General features: G+C 48.0%; 2 protein-coding genes and 1 long non-coding RNA gene across 7 annotated transcripts in view; 2 read left to right on the top strand and 1 right to left on the bottom strand.

Moving 5' to 3' along the window:
* VWA8 (von Willebrand factor A domain containing 8) overlaps window positions 1-4,919 on the top strand; it is a 386,353-nt gene extending 381,434 nt beyond the window's left edge. Inside the window, exons 46-47 of one of the 4 annotated variants that reach the window (XR_012121063.1) lie at window positions 1,065-1,309; window positions 4,902-4,919. The gene's annotated coding sequence lies outside the window, so the exon portion shown is untranslated. Of the gene's footprint in view, window positions 1-1,060; window positions 2,427-4,901 lie in introns of those variants that run through there. The other 3 variants (XR_012121064.1, XM_073212563.1, XM_073212565.1) reach the window with 3 other exon arrangements.
* A 2,905-nt stretch (window positions 4,920-7,824) lies between these two features.
* Window positions 7,825-12,514, bottom strand: LOC140843376 (uncharacterized). 2 transcript variants are annotated; one of them, XR_012121066.1, is made up of 4 exons: window positions 11,678-12,514; window positions 11,461-11,560; window positions 9,949-10,033; window positions 7,825-9,837 (listed from the first exon to the last, which is right to left on the bottom strand). It is a non-coding gene; the product is annotated as an uncharacterized lncRNA (long non-coding RNA). The 2 variants fall into 2 exon arrangements; XR_012121065.1 differs by lacking the exon at window positions 11,678-12,514 and having other exon boundaries at window positions 11,461-11,578.
* On the top strand, window positions 10,397-17,840 carry LOC140843375 (uncharacterized). The gene is made up of 6 exons (XM_073212569.1): window positions 10,397-10,990; window positions 11,108-11,257; window positions 11,429-11,599; window positions 13,540-13,652; window positions 14,841-14,939; window positions 15,287-17,840. The coding sequence occupies exons 2-6, from the start codon at window positions 11,239-11,241 to the stop codon at window positions 15,533-15,535; spliced, it is 651 nt and encodes a 216-aa protein (XP_073068670.1). The 5' UTR covers window positions 10,397-10,990; window positions 11,108-11,238; the 3' UTR covers window positions 15,536-17,840.
* The last annotated feature ends 88 nt before the right edge of the window (window positions 17,841-17,928 follow it).

The following is a 17,928-nucleotide window of genomic DNA, read 5'->3' as shown; positions in this document are numbered from 1 at the left end:
GCACCTCATTTAATCTTCATGAACATTCACTCATTCATCCATCCACCCAATAAAACATTGACAGGCTCTGGGGTCAGACAGAACAGGACAGATATGGAGCAAGGAGCTACTGGGGAAGACAGAAAGTAAACAAATACAAAAGGGATGGGTTAGTGGTAGTAACAATAATACCCACTAATTATTGAGCTTGTGGTATGCTGGACTCATATAAGCTCACTCATCCTCCCGATTCCAGTGCCAGGGACTCATGCCTCCCCAGGGTTACAGACTGGGCTAAGTAGCTCGGCCCGGCCACACAGTTGGTAAGTGGTAAAGCTGAGAGGACAGTCTCAGGAGTGCCTGAAGGCTGCTACCCCAGAGGCAGCCCTCAGCTTTCAGAAGCCCAGAAGGCCAGTCAGCTGGGCATGGGGGTCGGAAGCTGCAAAGCACAAATGCACGGGATGCAGAAGCCGGTGGTAGAGACATTGGAGCCCCTCTGTGGGTCGGGCTGTTGCACAGCCCTGGCCTATTCTGCAGGATCAAAGGCTGGTCCTTGCCAGAGCTTGGGCCTGGCCCTAGGGAGGGGCAAACACTGCTGACTCCCACTGCCCAAGTCATTCTGGGCTCTCTAATCCCATCATCCCAGGGTCAGGGTCCCAAGGACCCAGGGGGCAGGGTCTGGTTGCTGGAAAGGACTGGACCCAACCAGATGCTCCCAGAAGTTGATTCTGGACATGTGCATACCAGGACTGCTGATGTGCACAGCCAGGGCCCAGGTCCTGGCTTAGGAGGAAGGGGCAAGAGCCTGGACAAGGAGTCCAGTGGCCTGACCCTGGGTCCCTCTCAACTGCGCCAAGTTGATTAAGCCACTCCAATGGTAGAGACAACCAGGGGAGAGGCCAGGGTGTGCAGCCTGGCGCATGGTGTGCCCAGAGCAGGGCCAATGAGCATGCCAGCCAAGAGGAGGAAGGGCTGGCTGCAGCGTTCCACGTGGCCAGCCTGTGAGAGGAGCAGGGGTAAGAGTTGAACAGAGGTCCCATTTGAACCCAAAAGAAAGTCATTATTTGTTTTTGCTCATGAGACAGTGACGTTGGCAGAGAGCAACCCAGCGCCTCAGCGGAGCAGCAACCCAGGGGCAGAACCGGAAAGCAGAACCAACGGCTGAGAGGAAGGACGGAGGTCTGCGGGGTCCGGCAAGGGGGTGCAGCACCCCCACTGGCAGGTCTCCAGAGCCCTTGCCTGCTGCCTGCGGGGCACTTGTGGCGCAGCCCCTCCTCCGCTCCACGGAGAGGCTGACCGCGGCCTTGGTCTCTGTTCTTGGGAGACGTTGGTGAGAGTTTTTCCTGTTTCTCATAATCTCCTGCTTTGTTTGACACACAAAACCAAACCATAAACCATGGCTTTCTCCATCATGAAGCCCCACATGAGTCATCCCCACAGACCACTGTGGAACCCAAGTGCCGGGGGACAACCCCTTGAGCAGGAGCTCAGTAATGTGCTCAATATTGAGAAAAATATCCCCAGAAGCCCAGCTCCCATTGAGCGACTGCTCTGGAGAAAGCCATATGGCCAAGCAGATGGGGCGAGTCGATGGGTCCCTGGGATGTAAATACATGTACAGGTCCCCGCCCACCTCTCAGAGCATGGAGGAGGCCTCCGCCTGCCAGCCCCCTTCATCCTGCCACGCAGTTCCGTCCTTTGGTGAACCCCTCTTCCCCGACCCAGAGCAGCTGCCCTCTGTCACCCCTTGGGTCTAGAGTGGGACCAACAATGAGGAGTCCCTCTCAGCAGGACTGACCCGGGAAAACCAGAGTAAGGACCTACGCTAAAGCCTGTGGTGGAGACCTGCGAGCCCTTCTACAGACTGTGCAGTTTGCAGAGTCCTGGCCTGTGTCTGCAGAGCCCCAACCACACTGAGCGGTTGATTTCATAAATTTTAAAATCTCTCAGCAATGACTGATTAAGTAGGTAAGGAAATCTATCACAAATCCTACAAAATCATTAGATGTTTTAGTCTACAGGAGAAGGGAAGTAAGAGATCTCATTATTATAAGTTTTGGGAGCCCCATGATAGGAAGCACAGGTCGCTTCTGTTCAAAGGGGTTCCATTTTACCTGCTTCAGGATGCCACAGAAACTGTGTTAGATTCAGAGGAAGAAGCCTGCCTCCACAGCCAGGGACAAAATCTCACCTTCCAGACTGGAGCTGACCTCCCTCTCATAGGCCAACTTAAGCAATTCTTTCTGTGGGTGGGACGTCAGCCACAAGACCCCTGGTCCTCCAGAACCAGCCCCAGCCAGACGTAGATCAGTGGGAGGAACCCACTGGAGCCGAGACTCTTGAAGACTGCTGGTGGCTGCACCTTGCGGGAGGTACCTTTGCAATATGTATCCCAAGTCCACCCTCTGAAAACTTTTAGGATTTTTCTATGTATCCTTGTAATTATAAAATTGTAAAAGAATATGTTTTGGTTTGAATCTTTTTTCCATTGCTCAACACTTAACAGGCTCATTCATTCTGAAGATTTGGCATTTTTCAATCTGAGGAAATTATTTCTATTTTTTAATAAGTTTTTCATTATAATGGTAATTAACAGTAAAATGTTCTTTAAACAATAATTTTTTTAAACTTATTTGTAAAGCTAAAACTAAGCATTGCTGCCCTATCTCCATGCCTAATCCCACCTGGTGGAATCAATATTTGGAATATAAACACGTACACACACACACACACCACATCCATTTAAGATGTATATTTTGAAAAGATTTTTTCTTTTTTCCTTTCCTTCTTTCTTTTGTCTCACGTATCTGTTTAGAAGGCCCTTCCTACTTTAAAATCAGAAGCCCACTTGCCGGGCTGACTTTTTCCACAGCCCCAAGACTCGGGGAGGGAATCTCTCATATCAAATATTTCTTCTAAAAAGTTTTGTGGCTTTGTTTTGGACATTTAGGCCTTTAAACAAGTTGGAATTTACATTGTGCACGATGTAAAGTTAAGGTTCAGCTTGTTTTTTTCTTTATGAAAAACCAAGTCATCCAACTGTGTTTATTAATTTACCTATTCTCACCCCAGAGAGTGGAAGTGCCATTTTCTCATATACCAAATTCCTGTGTATATAAAGGTGTGGTTCTGGCTCAATTGTGTCACGTTGATAGACTTACCTATTCCAGTAATGTCACATTGTAATTCCCATTAAGTATAATTCCCATATCCTATGAGGTTCAGAAAAGTCCCACCTTCTTGTTCTCTTAACTATTCCCTTTTTTTTTTTAAAGAGAAACATATGCCCAGGTACAAAATTCAAGTAAGCCTGGTTTAAAGTCAGCCTTTCTCGCACAGCTCTTCCCCAGCCACCCAGTTCTCCTCCCCAGAAGCAACCTCTTATTTTTGCAGAAATATCCTAGGCATATGTCCGCATGAAGTTACATGTGTACACAGTATGTTCTCTGTACCTCCTTCCTGTCAGCATGTATGAAGCTGCCCTGTTCTTTTTAACTTTCTGCTCTATGGAAGTTGCCTAATTTATTCACCCTGTCCCCCTTTCTTCCACACCGTTGACCATCCCTTCACAGGCAGCCTTCCTCAGTTCCTAGGGCTCCGGGTCTCAGGTTTTATAGTTTAATCGAAGATGGAGTTTACACTTCTCTTCCTTATTCTCCTTGTTGTTTGGGGACTGCTATTGAGAAGAAAGGTAGCAGAATCTCTTTACTCTGCCATCTGAGAGCTGGAACCAAACCTCCCTTTGACTCTGAATATTATTAAAATGTTAAGGATCTGTTTTACTTTTGGTAAAAGTAAAAATGAAAAATTCCATTGGAGTCAGAATGCAGTTTATTGAAGTTACAGATTATGTGGGTCTTTCTATCCATGGTCATCTTATTGACTGTTTCTTCATTGCCTCCACTCTAGTCTCCCATTGGACAGTCTGTAGATGGAGACAGTTTTTAATCTGTCAAGCAGGTCCCTCAGCTATGGTTTTCACATTGTAATTGTTTTTCCTTTTGCATCTCCTTCTGGGAAAAATCCCTTTACATCAGACTTCTAGCTCAGTAGTTCTCAAACTTGACTGCATATTGGAGAGCTTTAAAAACTGCTGATGCCTACACTCACCCCAGAAAGTCTGATTTAATTAGTATGGCATGCATCCTGGGCATTGGGAGTTTTAAAACCTCCCCTGGTGATTTCTAACATGCAGTAAAATTGGAAAACCACACTTCTAGCTCACCAATTCAACCTTCAGCTCTGTCCATTCTGTTATTCAGCTTATTACTTGAGGTTTTCTTCCTAGCAAAACTGAATTCCAGCAAATGCTAATTTGTTCCTCTTGTTTAACAATCTTTTATTTGCATGGGTGAGCTAACCTCCTGAATCTGAGAATGCTAATTATATTTAGTTCAAAGTGTTCCTCTATTCCAACTATTTACTGTTTTCTTATATTCATTTCAAGGTTTTTTTTTTTCTGCTTTACATATTAACTCCATTTCCTCAGGGGTTATGTCTCCTATTTCAGGGAGTATGGTTAATTTTCATACTGTCATTTTCCCTCAAATATTGGGTGGTTCTTGGCTTCATTTATACAATATCTGAGGGTAGATTAAGCAACAATATGACCTCACAGCCCAAACTGGCAGTGAATGAAGGTTCTGGTTTCAGCAGTTTGCCTCTCAAAATTATGCAGAAGAGGGGTGAGATGTGAGGCAGGCAGGGACTGCAGGTAGCTTGGCTTCTGGGTCTGGGGGGTCCCCCTGGCCCTGGCAGCTGACAGCTGAGGCAGAGCTCCATTTCCACAGCCCCAAGACTCGGGGAGGGCACCGCTCACATCAAAACTTCCACTCTGCCCCACGTGGGGAAGTGACTCCCTTCTGTTTCTCCTGGTGGCAATGAACTGAAACTTACCTCAGCCCTTCTCTACTTCTCTTTAGAGCCCCAGCACCAGAGCCCTTCCCAAAAGTTCATCACCATTTCTGGAACTCAAGAGTGATGGCCAGACTCTCTGGAGATGTAATATGAGACCTGATATCCAGAGATTAGGAAGGTGCCAGCATTTAAAGGCAGGGAGAGAGGAGAGGGTGGGAAGGGGCGGGAAGAGTGAGAATATTTCAGGAAGCAGAAGGAGCCTGGACAAGTGCATGAGGCTGAGGCTAGCAAGAGCTTGCTATTTAAAGGATTTAAATTCTGCAGCCTCAGGTGCTGTGACTGGAGCAAAATGAGTCAGGGGAAAGTGGTGGAGAGGCAGCTAGACAAGCAGGCGAGGTCAGATCGTGCAGTGTCCTGTAGGCTGTGTGGAAGAGTGTACTTTATTCTAAATGCAATGGGAAGCCATTGCAGGTTTTAAGCAGAGGAAACATGATCTCATTATAATGTTTTTTCAGATCACACTGGCTGCTGTGCTTAAAGGAATTGGAAGGGCCATCAGAGGGAATGGTTGGAGCAGTGAGGGAGATACAGCTGTGGTCCAGGTGAGAGATAAGGGAGGCCAGGATGCAGGCCATGATGGTAGAAACAGAGAGGGGAGGGAGGCCTCAAGATGTATTTTGGAGGTGGACCTAACAGAATGTGCTTATGAGTTAGGGTTGAGTCTGGAAGGGAGGGAGAAATCAAAAATGACATCTTGGTTTCTGGCTTGAGCAACTGGATGGATGATGGTGACATTTCCTAGGAAAGACTAAGATGAGGTGCAGATTAGTTTGTGGTGGGAAATTAAGAGTTCCATTTTGGATATATTAAGTTTGAATTGTCTGTGAGACAGCTAAGTGAAGATGTCAAAAATGTGTTCTAACTACCTATTTAGGTAAGTCTAATTTGATAAGGAAAGAAGGGATGGAGGAAGGGAAGGATGAAGGAAAGAGAAAGAAGAAAGAAGAAAGGAGTAGCTGGACGGAGGAGGGCTCTTACTTATATAGCAGAATGCCAACGTGTAAGGAGTGTTGGAGTTGGAAAAGCATCATTTTCCAACCACCCTGGGAAAGGTTGGATTAGGCAAGAATCATCAATGGATATTAAAGTTAAAGATAAGTTTTGATGAAGAAGAGGACATTTGCATGCTCTTAAAGTGTCTCCCCACAGACCACGTGTCAGTTATGAAGAAAAGGAAAAGAGAAACCAGTAATTATACCGACAGCACCTTGACAAGGGGACCAGAATTGACACCACCAGTGAGGGGCATTGTGTGCTTCCAGATGTGGCACTCTGACAAGGACACAGCCTAGCCTAGGTGGTATTCCAGCAGAGTATAAATAATCTGGACCGAACCATGAGAAAACACTACATCAACTGTTTTGAAAAGAAGAAAAGAGACAGGACCAGACTATATTCTCCAAAATGTCAATGTCATAAAAGACAAAGAAAGGCTATGGAAATGTTCCAGACTAGAGGCCAAAGAGACAGTCAAATGCAATATCTGACCCTAGACTACATCCTGTACTGAAAGTGAAAAATACTCCATAAAGGACATTTTTGGGTTAACCAACAAAGTTGAAATATAAATGGTATAATAAAAGTATTGCAGTGATGTTCAATTTACTCATATTATGTAAAGATTGCACTTCACCCCTAAAAACACAGAGGTAAAGGAGTAAAGCGTCATGATATATGTAATTTTCTCTCAAAAGGTTCCAAAGAAAAGTATCTGTCACACACCCACACAAACACACAGGTCCATTCACACAAATGGTGTAAAATGTCCACATTAGGTGAATCTGGGCGAAGGGAATACACACATTTTTGGTGCTATTTTTATTTTTGCTAGCTTTCCATAAGTTTGAAATCATCTCCAAATAAAAAGATTTTTTTTTGCCATTGAGTTTACAAGTCTGGAGTTCCAAGGGGAGAACTGGACTAGGACAGAAATGTTGGAGCCATTGACACATAGCTGGTGTTTCAAGTCATGAGAAAGGATGACTAATGGAGAAGAATGTCAAAGATGAAGAGAAGGGGCCAGAATTGCATCCGGGGAACACCAATGTTCAGGAATCGGGCAGAGAAAGAAGAGCCAGCCAAGGAGGCAGAGGAGGAGGAGGTGGGTGGAGGCAAACCAGAGGGTTGAGTTGTCACAGAAACCAAGAGAAGACAGTGCTTCCAGAAGGAGTGACTAATTGTGACAAACATTGCTGAGAGGTTGCCTAAGATATGAACAAAAATATGACCACTGAATTTAGCAAGGTAGGGATCGTGGAGACTTAACAAGAAGTTTCAATGAACTCATGGTGAAAGAATTAGGATTACAGTGGTTCCCAGAATCCACACAAAGCAAAGAAGTAGAGCCCTGTCAGAATCCCTTGTCCTCAGTTCCTGTCACTTTGGTCATGAGGATCTGCATCTTCTGTGCTTGTGCCCCCCACCCACCTTGGGCGGCAGAGCCCACCTCTCACTATAGAAACCAAAAGTGCCAGACCCTGGCTTCTCCACCTCCCTGGCAGCTAGGGAAGGTAAGTGACCTGGGCTCTGTCACTTACAAGGAGTTGGGAGAATTTAGCATGTATTCTGGCAATAAGCAAGGGCAATCATGGTGGCAGTATGTCTCCAGTTTCTAGAAGCAGCAAGGGTTTGGTTTCCAGCCAATACCCAGTGCCCGGTGCTGGGGTATCAGCAGTGGGCCCTACAGCAGAGCAAATGCTTCTTCACCATATGGGTGCTATGGCAGGGGGTGGGGTGGTCTACCAGGTAACTTCCAGGCCATGCGCCCCAGTTCTTGCAGACATGCTGTGAGCTGCCCAGTGTTTTTTGTGTTTTGTTTTTTGAAGGTAATCTGGTGTAACATAAATGATTATATTATATATATTCATATAATAATTATATATATATTAATAAAACATGGGTTTTATTGTAAAAATATCAACATCAATCCACAGATATTAAAATGTTTTAATAGTTTAAAACTAATTAGCAATTTGTCATTCCCTAAGGCTCGACATACTCAGTACATTTGTTTTAAATTGTTATGATCATCTTTAGAAAATGAAATTATCTTGAAATAGTTCACAAAACATGAATTACCACATGTAGGATAGGATAAAATGTGAAATTAACATGGACAAGCAATTTTTTAAATTATCTTTTCGATTCGAAATTAAGTCTTTAGAGCATCAGTTATCATCTATCACCATCATCGTTTTATAGCCCTTGTAATAAATTGAATTTGATGCTGGATCAATTGCAACAGACGTTTCTTCCATATCTTCTCGAGAAAAAAAGCTCACCTTCTGTCATATACTTGATCAGTTCTTCCTTAGAAAGAAACCCACGGTTAGATGGATCTAACACCTGCTTGTGGAATTTCGGTCATCACTGGAAGAGATTTTTCGTAGCGAATGTAGCCGGGGACTTCTCCCTCTGTCTTGCCGGCCTTGTCGCCCATGAAAGCGGCTGTCACCCTCAGCCCACCGGTTGATCGCGGCGGCCCCCTGGACGCGGGTCTGAGATCCCGGGCTGGGGGCGGGGGGAGCTAGGGGTCCCCGCACTCCGGTCACGTCGCTCTGATAGACCCGGCGGCTGTTCCGCTCCCTCTCACGTCCGTGGTATTATTCGGCTCATGCTCAAACACTTCAAACGCTCTGATTTTTTGTGAAATTCTGCTGCTGCTCCCTCCGCGCCCTCTCTTCCTTAGTCATCGCCCTGTTGCGCGCATCTCCTCGGAGAGCCCCCGTCAGCCCCGGCGGGCGTCCTGGACGCCTGCAGCCCCGCGCGGCCTCCGCCTGGGGGCGCGGCTCGGAGTCCCGGGGGCGGACGCCCTGGGGAGGGGGGAAGGGCGGAGGGGGGAGGGAGGAAGGGCGGAGGGGGGAGGGGAGGCGAAGCCTGGAGCCAGTCTTGCCCAGTGTTTTATTAATAAAATACCTCTCTGCTCAATCAGCCAGGATCAATTGCTTTTGTTTACAACTCTGAACTCTTGACTGAAAGCGTATCCTGCATTTTCTGGGCTAAATTAGGGAGGATTCCTTTATGCCATCCCCCTCAAATTCTGCCTTTTAAGGACATGTCAAGTATCCAGCACCCTTGGCCACTGGCCGCTGCGGACAGACGGCCTCCCGGCGGTCACACTCTGAGGATGTTCCTCAGCCCTTATACCTACGCTTCTCTCTCCCTTTTACAGATCTCAAAAGACATGAGCCACCTTCTCAGCTGTCACTGGAGTGCAATGCCCCAGTGTGGACGTGGACGTGTGTGCCTGCTTCCCTCTTTATCTCGCTTCCTGACCTTTATCTCTCCACGACCACCACTCCCTCTCCAGGGACGCCTGGAGCCTGTGGCCTTCTAGCTACTTGGCTAGTGAGTGTGGGAAAGCAGATAAGGGAAGAGCACTCGGTTGAAATGCTTCCAGAAGCATCTAGTAGGTTTGTCTCATACTAACACGATTTGCTATTCTCTGCCTAAAATCTGACCATGTCCTCACTGGACTGAGCAGGATGAGTCCGACCCTGTAGCAGGGGATCCTCAGTGGTCTTCCCAGCCACTCTTGGCTCAGAGCCCAAAGCACCTCTACAGAAAAGTCAGGATGGGTTTCCAACCATGACACCGACAAATGCCAAAACCATGTGCTGGAGCCACCTCTCTGGCCCACTGAGTCTCCCTACACATCTGACTGTATGCAAGAAGCCTGACGCCTTCCCTGAAGCCTCCCGCACTGATTGCACGTGTGGTCTCGGAGGGAGATCCGTGCTGCTCTGGAGCCTGGAGGCAGGCGGCGTGGGCGGGAAGAGCCTCTGTGCTCGCCCTGCTCCCGTGAGCGTTAAGGTTCCTGGGTCAGCGTTCTCATCTTTTCCAAAGGCTCTCTCGTCGCATGCTGTATCTCACTGACATACCACAGCTCCCTTGAGGTGGGAAAGGGCGTAGATTCTGTAACCCAGCTGGGAAAAGTGAGACCTGAAGAGGGCAAGAAAGACTTTCAGTGTGGCAGAGCCATAGCAGCTCGGGTCGGCCAGTTCTGGTGACCTGTCCACATCAGCTGTTGGAGGCACCACCCACTGTGCTCACCTTTGGTGAATGAAGATTCTCTCTTTCACTCTTCCTCTTTCAGTGCATAGTTCTCTAGGGATTCCCCAAGGCAAAGTCATGATCACTAGAATCCGGAAGAAGGAAAGGATGTTAGAGCTTTGCCCTCTAAAAAGTGGCTTACTCTCCAAACTAGAATTGTGTTACTCTGTTCCTCATCTCCTGGGTCACTGATCTGCTTCTCCTGGTGGGACTGGTCTTTGCCAAAGATGAGCCACCTTCCTACCCATGGAGCTTCTCAAAAGGAGGCTACACAAGAGAAAGACAAGTGCCAAATGATTTCCCTCATTTGTGGAGTATAACAACGAAGTAAAACTGAAGGAACAAAACAGGAGTAGGCTCACAGACTCCAAGACAGGACTAGTGGTTACCAAAGGGGAGGGGTGGGGGAGGGCGGTTGGAGAGGGAGGGAGAAGGGGAGTGAGGGGCATTATGATTGGTACACATGGTGTGGGGTCACAGGGAAGACAGTGTAGCACAGAGAAGACAAGTAGTGACTCTGTGGCATCTTACTACACTGATGGGCAGTGACTGCAATGGGATGGGGGGGACTTGATAATATGGGTGAATGTAGTAACCACATGGTTTTTCATGTGAAACCTTCACAAGAGTGTATATCAATGATACCTTAATAAAAAAAAAAAGAAGGAGGCTACACAGAGGGTAGGGGTGGGGAAGTGGGAGCAAGGTGGAGTCACCCACTGGGCTAGAAAAACATAACCCAGGCTGGGCTGTGGGCACTGATCACCCAAAGCTCACTTCGCCCATCCTCCCTCCACATCCTTTCCTGGGGTTGGGGGTAAGGGGAGAGGCCCTGGTATGCTCTGGCTTCACTGTTTCTAACTCTGAAATTTCTCTTCCATGTCCCTTTTCCAACCATAAGCCATGGCATTTGAAAGCTGCAGGGCTTTGAGACTGTTCCCAACCCCACATTTTACAGTCAAAGTGAAACCCGCTTCAGACCAGTTGCAAAGGCAGAAGGTCCATCAGAGATGAGAGCCGGGGTACAACATGGAGAATACAGGTGGGATTCATATGGCGCTCCCTGCCCCAGCCTGAAGCCCAACGTGTGGCACAAAGGAGAAAAATGGCTGGAAAGTTCCCAAAAGCTGACCCTGCAATTCTTCTGAATTGTTCCCAGCACCAACCTAACCACGTGTCTGGAATGGATAAGAAACAGATCAGCGGCCTATTCATTTTGGAGTCCAGCTCTGATGCTCTTGCTCCCTGAGAAACACCCAAGCACCCTGATTTCCTCAGAGTTTCTGGTTGATGAAGGTCCTCAAAAGCGGTGAGTCTCTAAGGAAAATCTGAACCTCATTTAAACCATCTGGTAGGCCTCTGGCAATACCTTTATCAGCTTCCCTGCTGCTGAGAAAACACAAGGCCCCTATTTCTCTCCACTCTGAAGTAGCTGAAGTTCATTCTGTGCCTATGATCCCTGTCTCTCCCCACCCCCCAGGCTGTTCTCTCCCACCAGAAGAAGGCACAGACCTGAGTACAGTCCCCGTAGTTGGTGCTGCGCAATGCCAAGTGAGCTGTGTCAGGCTGGGTCCGTGCAAGTCCCACCTTGGAGAGACGCCACAGGGAACACCTGCCTCCAAGGAGCCAGCAGGGGACACGGATCATCTTGGTGAGGAAGGGCGGTAGGCTGAATGATGCCCGCCCAAAGGTGTCCACACCCTGACCCTCAGAACCTGAGATATGTTACCTTGCATGGCAGAAGGGACTCTGCCGGTGTGATTAAGTTAAGGATCTTGCAATAGAGCAATCGCCCTGGATTATTGGTCCACCCAGTTCAGTCATAAGGGGCCTTATTAGAGGGAGGCAGGAGGGCAGAGCAAACGGCAGGAGATATAACCAGGATGGTAGATGTTGGAGGGCCGAATCCATGCTGGGTAGGCATCCCAGAATGTCCGCCCCTCTGGCGTGCGGGGTGGGCATCACGGAGACCCTGAAGAGTCTCCCCTGTTACTCCAGCAGCCCGTCCACCCACTCTTATCCTTGTCCTGCAGAGAGGAGAGGCTGGGTGGCTTGGCTCGGTCCCCTCGGAGCCCCCTCTGAGCAGCAGTCCTGCCAAGCCACCCTGGTGCCTGAGCCCCTCCTCACCTGGCTGGGCCTTGCCCTGCATGGAGCCTGGCGCGACCACCTGGGTGTCAAGTGGCAGGGCTGGATCAGCCACCTCACTAGCAGCCCCAGCTGAGATGGCAGCAGCCGAGACTACTTCTCTCAGAGAGCAGCTGCGCCAGCTTCCTGGGTTTCTCCAGCATTCTGTCCTTTCACCTCCACATGCAGACAGCTGCTCTCCCAGCCTGCTGGGCTGCAGCCCCCTGCACCTACTCACGGCAGGTGCCTGGGTTCCCAGTTCGCTCTGCATCTGGCCACACTGCGGGCCTCTCTTCCCTGAGGCACCGCATGGAAGACATCGCAGGGTCTTGTCCGTAGCGGAGGACTCTTGCTCTTACCTCGCTGTCCCCTTCACCTACCTTCCTCTCCCTGTCCCTCCCACAAGGTGGGAGAGGAGGGAGGTGTGCAGAAAAAACAACAAACGAATGAGGGTGAGAAGGACAAAAAAGGGAAAAGGACTACATGTAACATCGTGTCCTGGAACAGAAAGAGTCAAAAACCTGGGGCGAGGCAAAGGACGCCTGCAGGTAGTCCGGTGTGTTGTCCTGGCGTTCATTTCTTAGCTTTGACAAATGTACTTGGTTGTGTAAGACATTAACATTAGAGGAAGCTGGGTGAAGGGTATATATATAATTATGGGAACTCTCTGTACTGTCTTTGCAACTTTCCTATAAATCCACAATTATTACCAAATAAAAACTTTATTTCTTTAAAAAATAAAATAAAATAGGGTCAGACCCTACCAGATTCCCACATCTTGCTCTCATGTACCCCTTAGCTGGGCCACTTTAAAATCCTCTGTCCCAGCCCTAACCCTAAGACCAATGCTCTCCAGAGGAAGAAGAACTTTAGAGTGTTAAAACCAAGAAGTTTCTGGCATATATAGTTCCTAGGGATGTCTGTGAGCGTTCAAGGTAAGGGGAGAAGTAAGTATGAGACTCAGCAGAGCTAAAAAAGTTTCTTGATTGCAGGACTCTCAAAACCACTAATAAGATCAAAGTTTTATAATTCTCCAAGGAGAGGCTATATCATGAGGTCTTTCTCCAAAATTATTGAACAAGGTACCAGAACTTCTTACTTTAGCCACCTTGCAGAACTAGTCCCTCCACCTCTGTGGGAAGCTGGCTCTAGCCTGATCTCAGTCTGGGTGACAAGTTGCTCTGGCTGCTTTTCCAGCCCCACCCTGAGGCCCAGGTCTGACCTTAGCCCTGCTTTCAGGCCCAGCCCCCTGGGCACCTCAGCCTAGGAACCCGCTCTGCATTTTGCCGCCTGAGCAGCCGGCCTACCGCCCAGGCCAGCCCTCATTATAATCACCTTGTTTAAACTGAAAGCCCAGTCGTGCGAGAAAGGACATGGCCATCCTTTGGCACGTGAGGAAACTGAGGCCCAGAGAGATGAAATCACTTCCTCCAGTTTGCTCAAGGCCTGCTGTCCACTCTCCTCCAGTTCCTGTCAGCCCCTCACCTGCTCCGGAAGAGCCCCTGCTGGAACTCCTGCCCGATACCTGGTTTGCCATGGCCATCCTGGGACCCCTGCTTGGTCCACAGCCAGGATTCTCTGTGAGTGGTTTTGCTGACTGCCAGCTACTCCCTGGCCTGTCCTTCCTGTTCCCACACTCTTGGCCAGATTTGCTGACCCAAGGGTCCAGGCTGCATGGGGCCGGAGCCCCCTGGCTGCAGTTAACCAGTTCACTTGCCCTCCCGGCACCCAGGCAATGACTGGTGGTGGGAGGGGTGAAGTGGGAGGAGCAGAAAGGACCCCAGATGGACCGGAAGAAAGGGGAAGGATGGGGGGAATGCAGGCCTCAGTGCTCTGCCCAGCCTGCTGTCGTCACGGGGTGTTGTCACAGACACAGGTGTTCACTGCACCTGGCCACTGGACCACCCTTCCTGGCTGCTCTCCTTCAAGCCACCCAGCTGTTAATCTGGAACTGCAGCAGAACCCTGTCTGGTAGATTTTAAAACTCAGGGGGCTCATGGATGTGGGCCCAGAGTGACCCTCCACAATCTGGAGCTTATGGCATTGGTCTCAAAGAATTCCTGAAGGGCTTTTATGCTCCATGGATTTGCTTCACAAAAGGAAGTCCCACAAAGACACTGAACTTTCTCTGGTATTTATTTTGAATGGCATTAAAATTGGAATATTTTCTCTTTCCATTTGAAGCCAAGTGCAGAGTGATAAGCACCTCAAGAAGGATCAGTAGCTTTATAGCACCAGCAGAGGGAACATAAATTACAATTCAAAAGTTATGAGTCTGTTCCCATGGAATCTCATTTCAAGTATAAATAGTAGCACATTTAATGTTAAAATAAATGCATAATGGATAACCATACTAAAAATCTGACATCACTGGACAAATGGGGAAAGGAATTTTTTTTGGAAGAGTTCGTTGTTTATTAAACATTAAATTATAGGACTGTCACAACTGTGAGGTGGCTGTTCAGATGTCTTGGATGAACTGGCTTGGAAAAGAAACTTGGATGAAATGGCTTCTGAGGCAGCTCACCTCACACCATGCCGTGAGACAGGGCGTCCTGAGGCTGCGGACTTTCGACTCGGCAGGTGCTCAGCGTTTGTCTTAATGCACTAGGTTCCTGCTGACTCTGTGCCCCAGCAGTGCATTCACAGTCCTCCACTTGGTGTGCATTCCCTGAACTCCTCTCCTGTCACATTCCCATTTTTATTTTTTCATAGCACTTGTCACTCTCTGAAATTACTTACCCACTTTCCTTCTGTCTTCCCACTAGAAGGTAAGTCCCAGGCGAGTGGGGCTTTGTTGCTGTCAGGCACTGACGCTCCAGACCTCCAGCAGTGACTGCTGTGCATGGGAGCAAAACACGTCCCAGGTAGGTTAATGCCATCATCATTATCTTCCAGCATCAGTGAGAGGCGGGTAGTGCCAGGTACCCTGAGTTCAAATCCTGCCTCTGCTACTAATAAGCTGCATGCTAAGTAAGTTGCTTCACCCTCCTTTGCCTCAGTTTCCCCATGTAACCATGGCAGCATACTAATGGACCCACTTCCTTCCCATCTATTGAGTTAATGTGTGCGAAGCACTTAGGGTAGATTCTAGCACATAAATACTCAATGAGCATTAGTTATAATACTGAGTCAGGGCCAGCCCCAGACAAAACCATTTGTCTCCAAACCCCATCATCCCCTCTGCCATTGCTGGTCTGGTCTCTCCTCACAGTCAGCCCCATTTGATGGAAGGTCCCTGGTGTCCTTAAGCTCTCCCGAGCTCCTCACAGCCTCCCACCACACCTCATGCTCCAGAATGAGCTCCCAGCTCCAACATGTCATTTCTCCAGGTAACAGGCTCCATCCTATTGCCTGGGGGCTAAAAAAACCTGATCAATCATGCTGCATATGTGGGCAAACAAACCTGCTAGCTCCCCTGGCAACACAGTTCCTGGATGCACCCAAGCCGGCAGTGGCCTGAAAAGCCCAAGAGGAGCAGGTCAGCTGAAGACACAGCCCCATGTCCCACGTCCTCGAGAACTCCTTCCCCTGGGCACCTCTGCATTACAACCTCAGTCATCACCCGTGGCCTCCAAGGTGTCAGCCCCAGCACAGCACAGCCCACACAGCTCCCCCACCACACAGCCGAGGGCAGGTCACAACGTTTGTCTACTTTCCTAAGCTCAAGGAAGGTCAGCCTTTCATGGAGATTTCAGGATGCATCTCAGCTACGTGGGGGAGGAAGTGCTTCCTCCCACCCTCTTGGGTGCTGTAGCTGGGCCTAAGAATTAAACTGACATAGATTAACAGGAGAAAAGCACACAAGTTTTATTTAATGTACGTGGGGGTCTTCAAAAGGAAAATGAAGACCTGAAGAAGCCATTAGATCCAAAAGTTTATATACCTTTTTATATAAAGAATGATAAATTGTGGGATGTGACAAGACAAAGAGGCTTGGCTCAGGACAGCAAGCTGTGGGGCAGTGCCTGGGAAATACACGGGGAAACGAGTGGAAGATAAGAGTTATTTAGTGAGTGGGCTTGTGCAGCGATACTTTGGCAAAACTCCCAGTCTCCAGTAATGAGCAAGTCTCTTCCTGGTGCAAGGAGGGCACCTTTTTCAGCAGAAATTTTATGTCCTGCATTTGGATAGAAAGGGGAACGTCAAGGAATCTGCTGTTTCTCAAGTACTTTCGGCTCAAATGATCAGTATGCCAAAGAGGCATACTGGGTGTGGCATGCTCTGATCCTTCAGCTGGAACACTCCTCCCTCTGGCCTTTTCCTGCGAAGTCCCCTCTGTCCCTCTCAAGTCTCTGTGTAAATCCACTTCCTCCAGGAAGTCTTCCCTGATAGAACAAATCTGGGCTGGATTCCCTCCCAGTGCCTCCTACCCAGACCCCTGCTCACACAGCCTCCTAGTCGCCCGATACCCCCCTGAACCCCTGAGAGCAGAGCCATGGCAACCTTACCCAAGTGCCTAACTCCAACCCCAAGCACAGAGCTCAGCCTGCAGCAGGCCTTTGGCTACTATTTGTTGAGCTGTTCATCTAAAATACATTTCAATTTCAAAGCTCAGCTGATGTGTTTCTTTGCTTCTGGCTAGAAATTCAGCTGCTCACACATTGTTGAAAAATAGACTTCTGCAAAACATGAAAAAGTGAAGGACTTAAGGGAAAACCAGGAAGATTTTCCTCTCCATCATCCTACCTGTGGCTCCCAGGCTCTGACCACAGACTTCCCCCCACAGCCAGCTGCTGCCCTGAGAGACCTTTAGGAGGTGACAGCTAATCCACGGCAGCGTGGGCTGAACCCTTCCGGCTGGGGCAGGCTGGACCACTTATGTTCATTTGCAGGGCTGTGGTTTGGGGGGCTATACCTAGCCTTAAGTTAAATGCCTTCTAAGAGGACAGTGAGAGGAAAAGATAGAGGCATTCCTCCCACTCCCGCTTTGCCACACTCAGCGTGTGCTGACACCAGCCACGGCACACACCTCACTCAGGCAGTGGTTGCCCTCCTTTATTTTCCTGCCCGGAAAGCTAGAAAACTCACTGAAGGGAAGCTGAGAGAGAGCCAAAGAGCCCCCTCAACAGGAGCCATTGAGAACACCAAAGAGGCAGAAAATATCTGAATTAAGGTAGTCTTTCTGAGTACAGACTGATAAAAGGTTAAATATCTTTTTTAATGGAAACCAGTATTTTTTAAGATAATATATAGACATTGTAAAAACTTTAACTAGTACAAAGGAATCTAGTGAGAATAAATATCTTCCCACATGGATCCTTCAAGATCCCAGGCCCCTCCTGTTCTAGGCTCTTTCATATATGCGATCTAAGTTTGTCTTTATTTTGCATTAAAAAAAATTTTTTTAATATAAAATATCTCATTTCGATTTTTTTATATTGACTGTATGTTGAAACATCATATTTTGGATATGCTGAGTTAAATAAAATATATTTTTGGAAAAAAATTTAATGGGCTATTTTTAACTAAATGTTCATTTTACTTTAAATATTAAATAAATGTTAAACAAATGTTAAATAAAAAATGTTCATTCTTTTTGAAAAATATTGAAAATAAGACTGATAAGGGACTGAAATAAAATAGAAAAGCAACAAAATGCCAACACTTGATAGGGCTGTGGGTAAAATTGCAACATTTCCAGAATCTCTTTCCTGGCCTTAGTGCATCTCGGTATCAATAGGAGTTTCCAAGAGTGTAGAGAAGTCATCTCCATGTCAGGAGGTGATTACAAGGGGAGTGGGGAGCGCACACACCTGGACCTGAGAGCTTTGATGGGGTTTTTTCTGCAACCAGGTTGCAAGAGACACAGGCAAGCAGAAGAGGATGACTGTTTGTAAGCAACAAATGGGTCTC

Source organism: Manis javanica, chromosome 9 (genome assembly GCF_040802235.1).
Source record: "Manis javanica isolate MJ-LG chromosome 9, MJ_LKY, whole genome shotgun sequence".
In the NCBI taxonomy this organism is placed as follows: Eukaryota; Metazoa; Chordata; class Mammalia; order Pholidota; family Manidae; genus Manis; species Manis javanica.
Note: the sequence above shows the minus strand (reverse complement) of the source record. Positions and strands in the feature narration are given on the sequence as shown.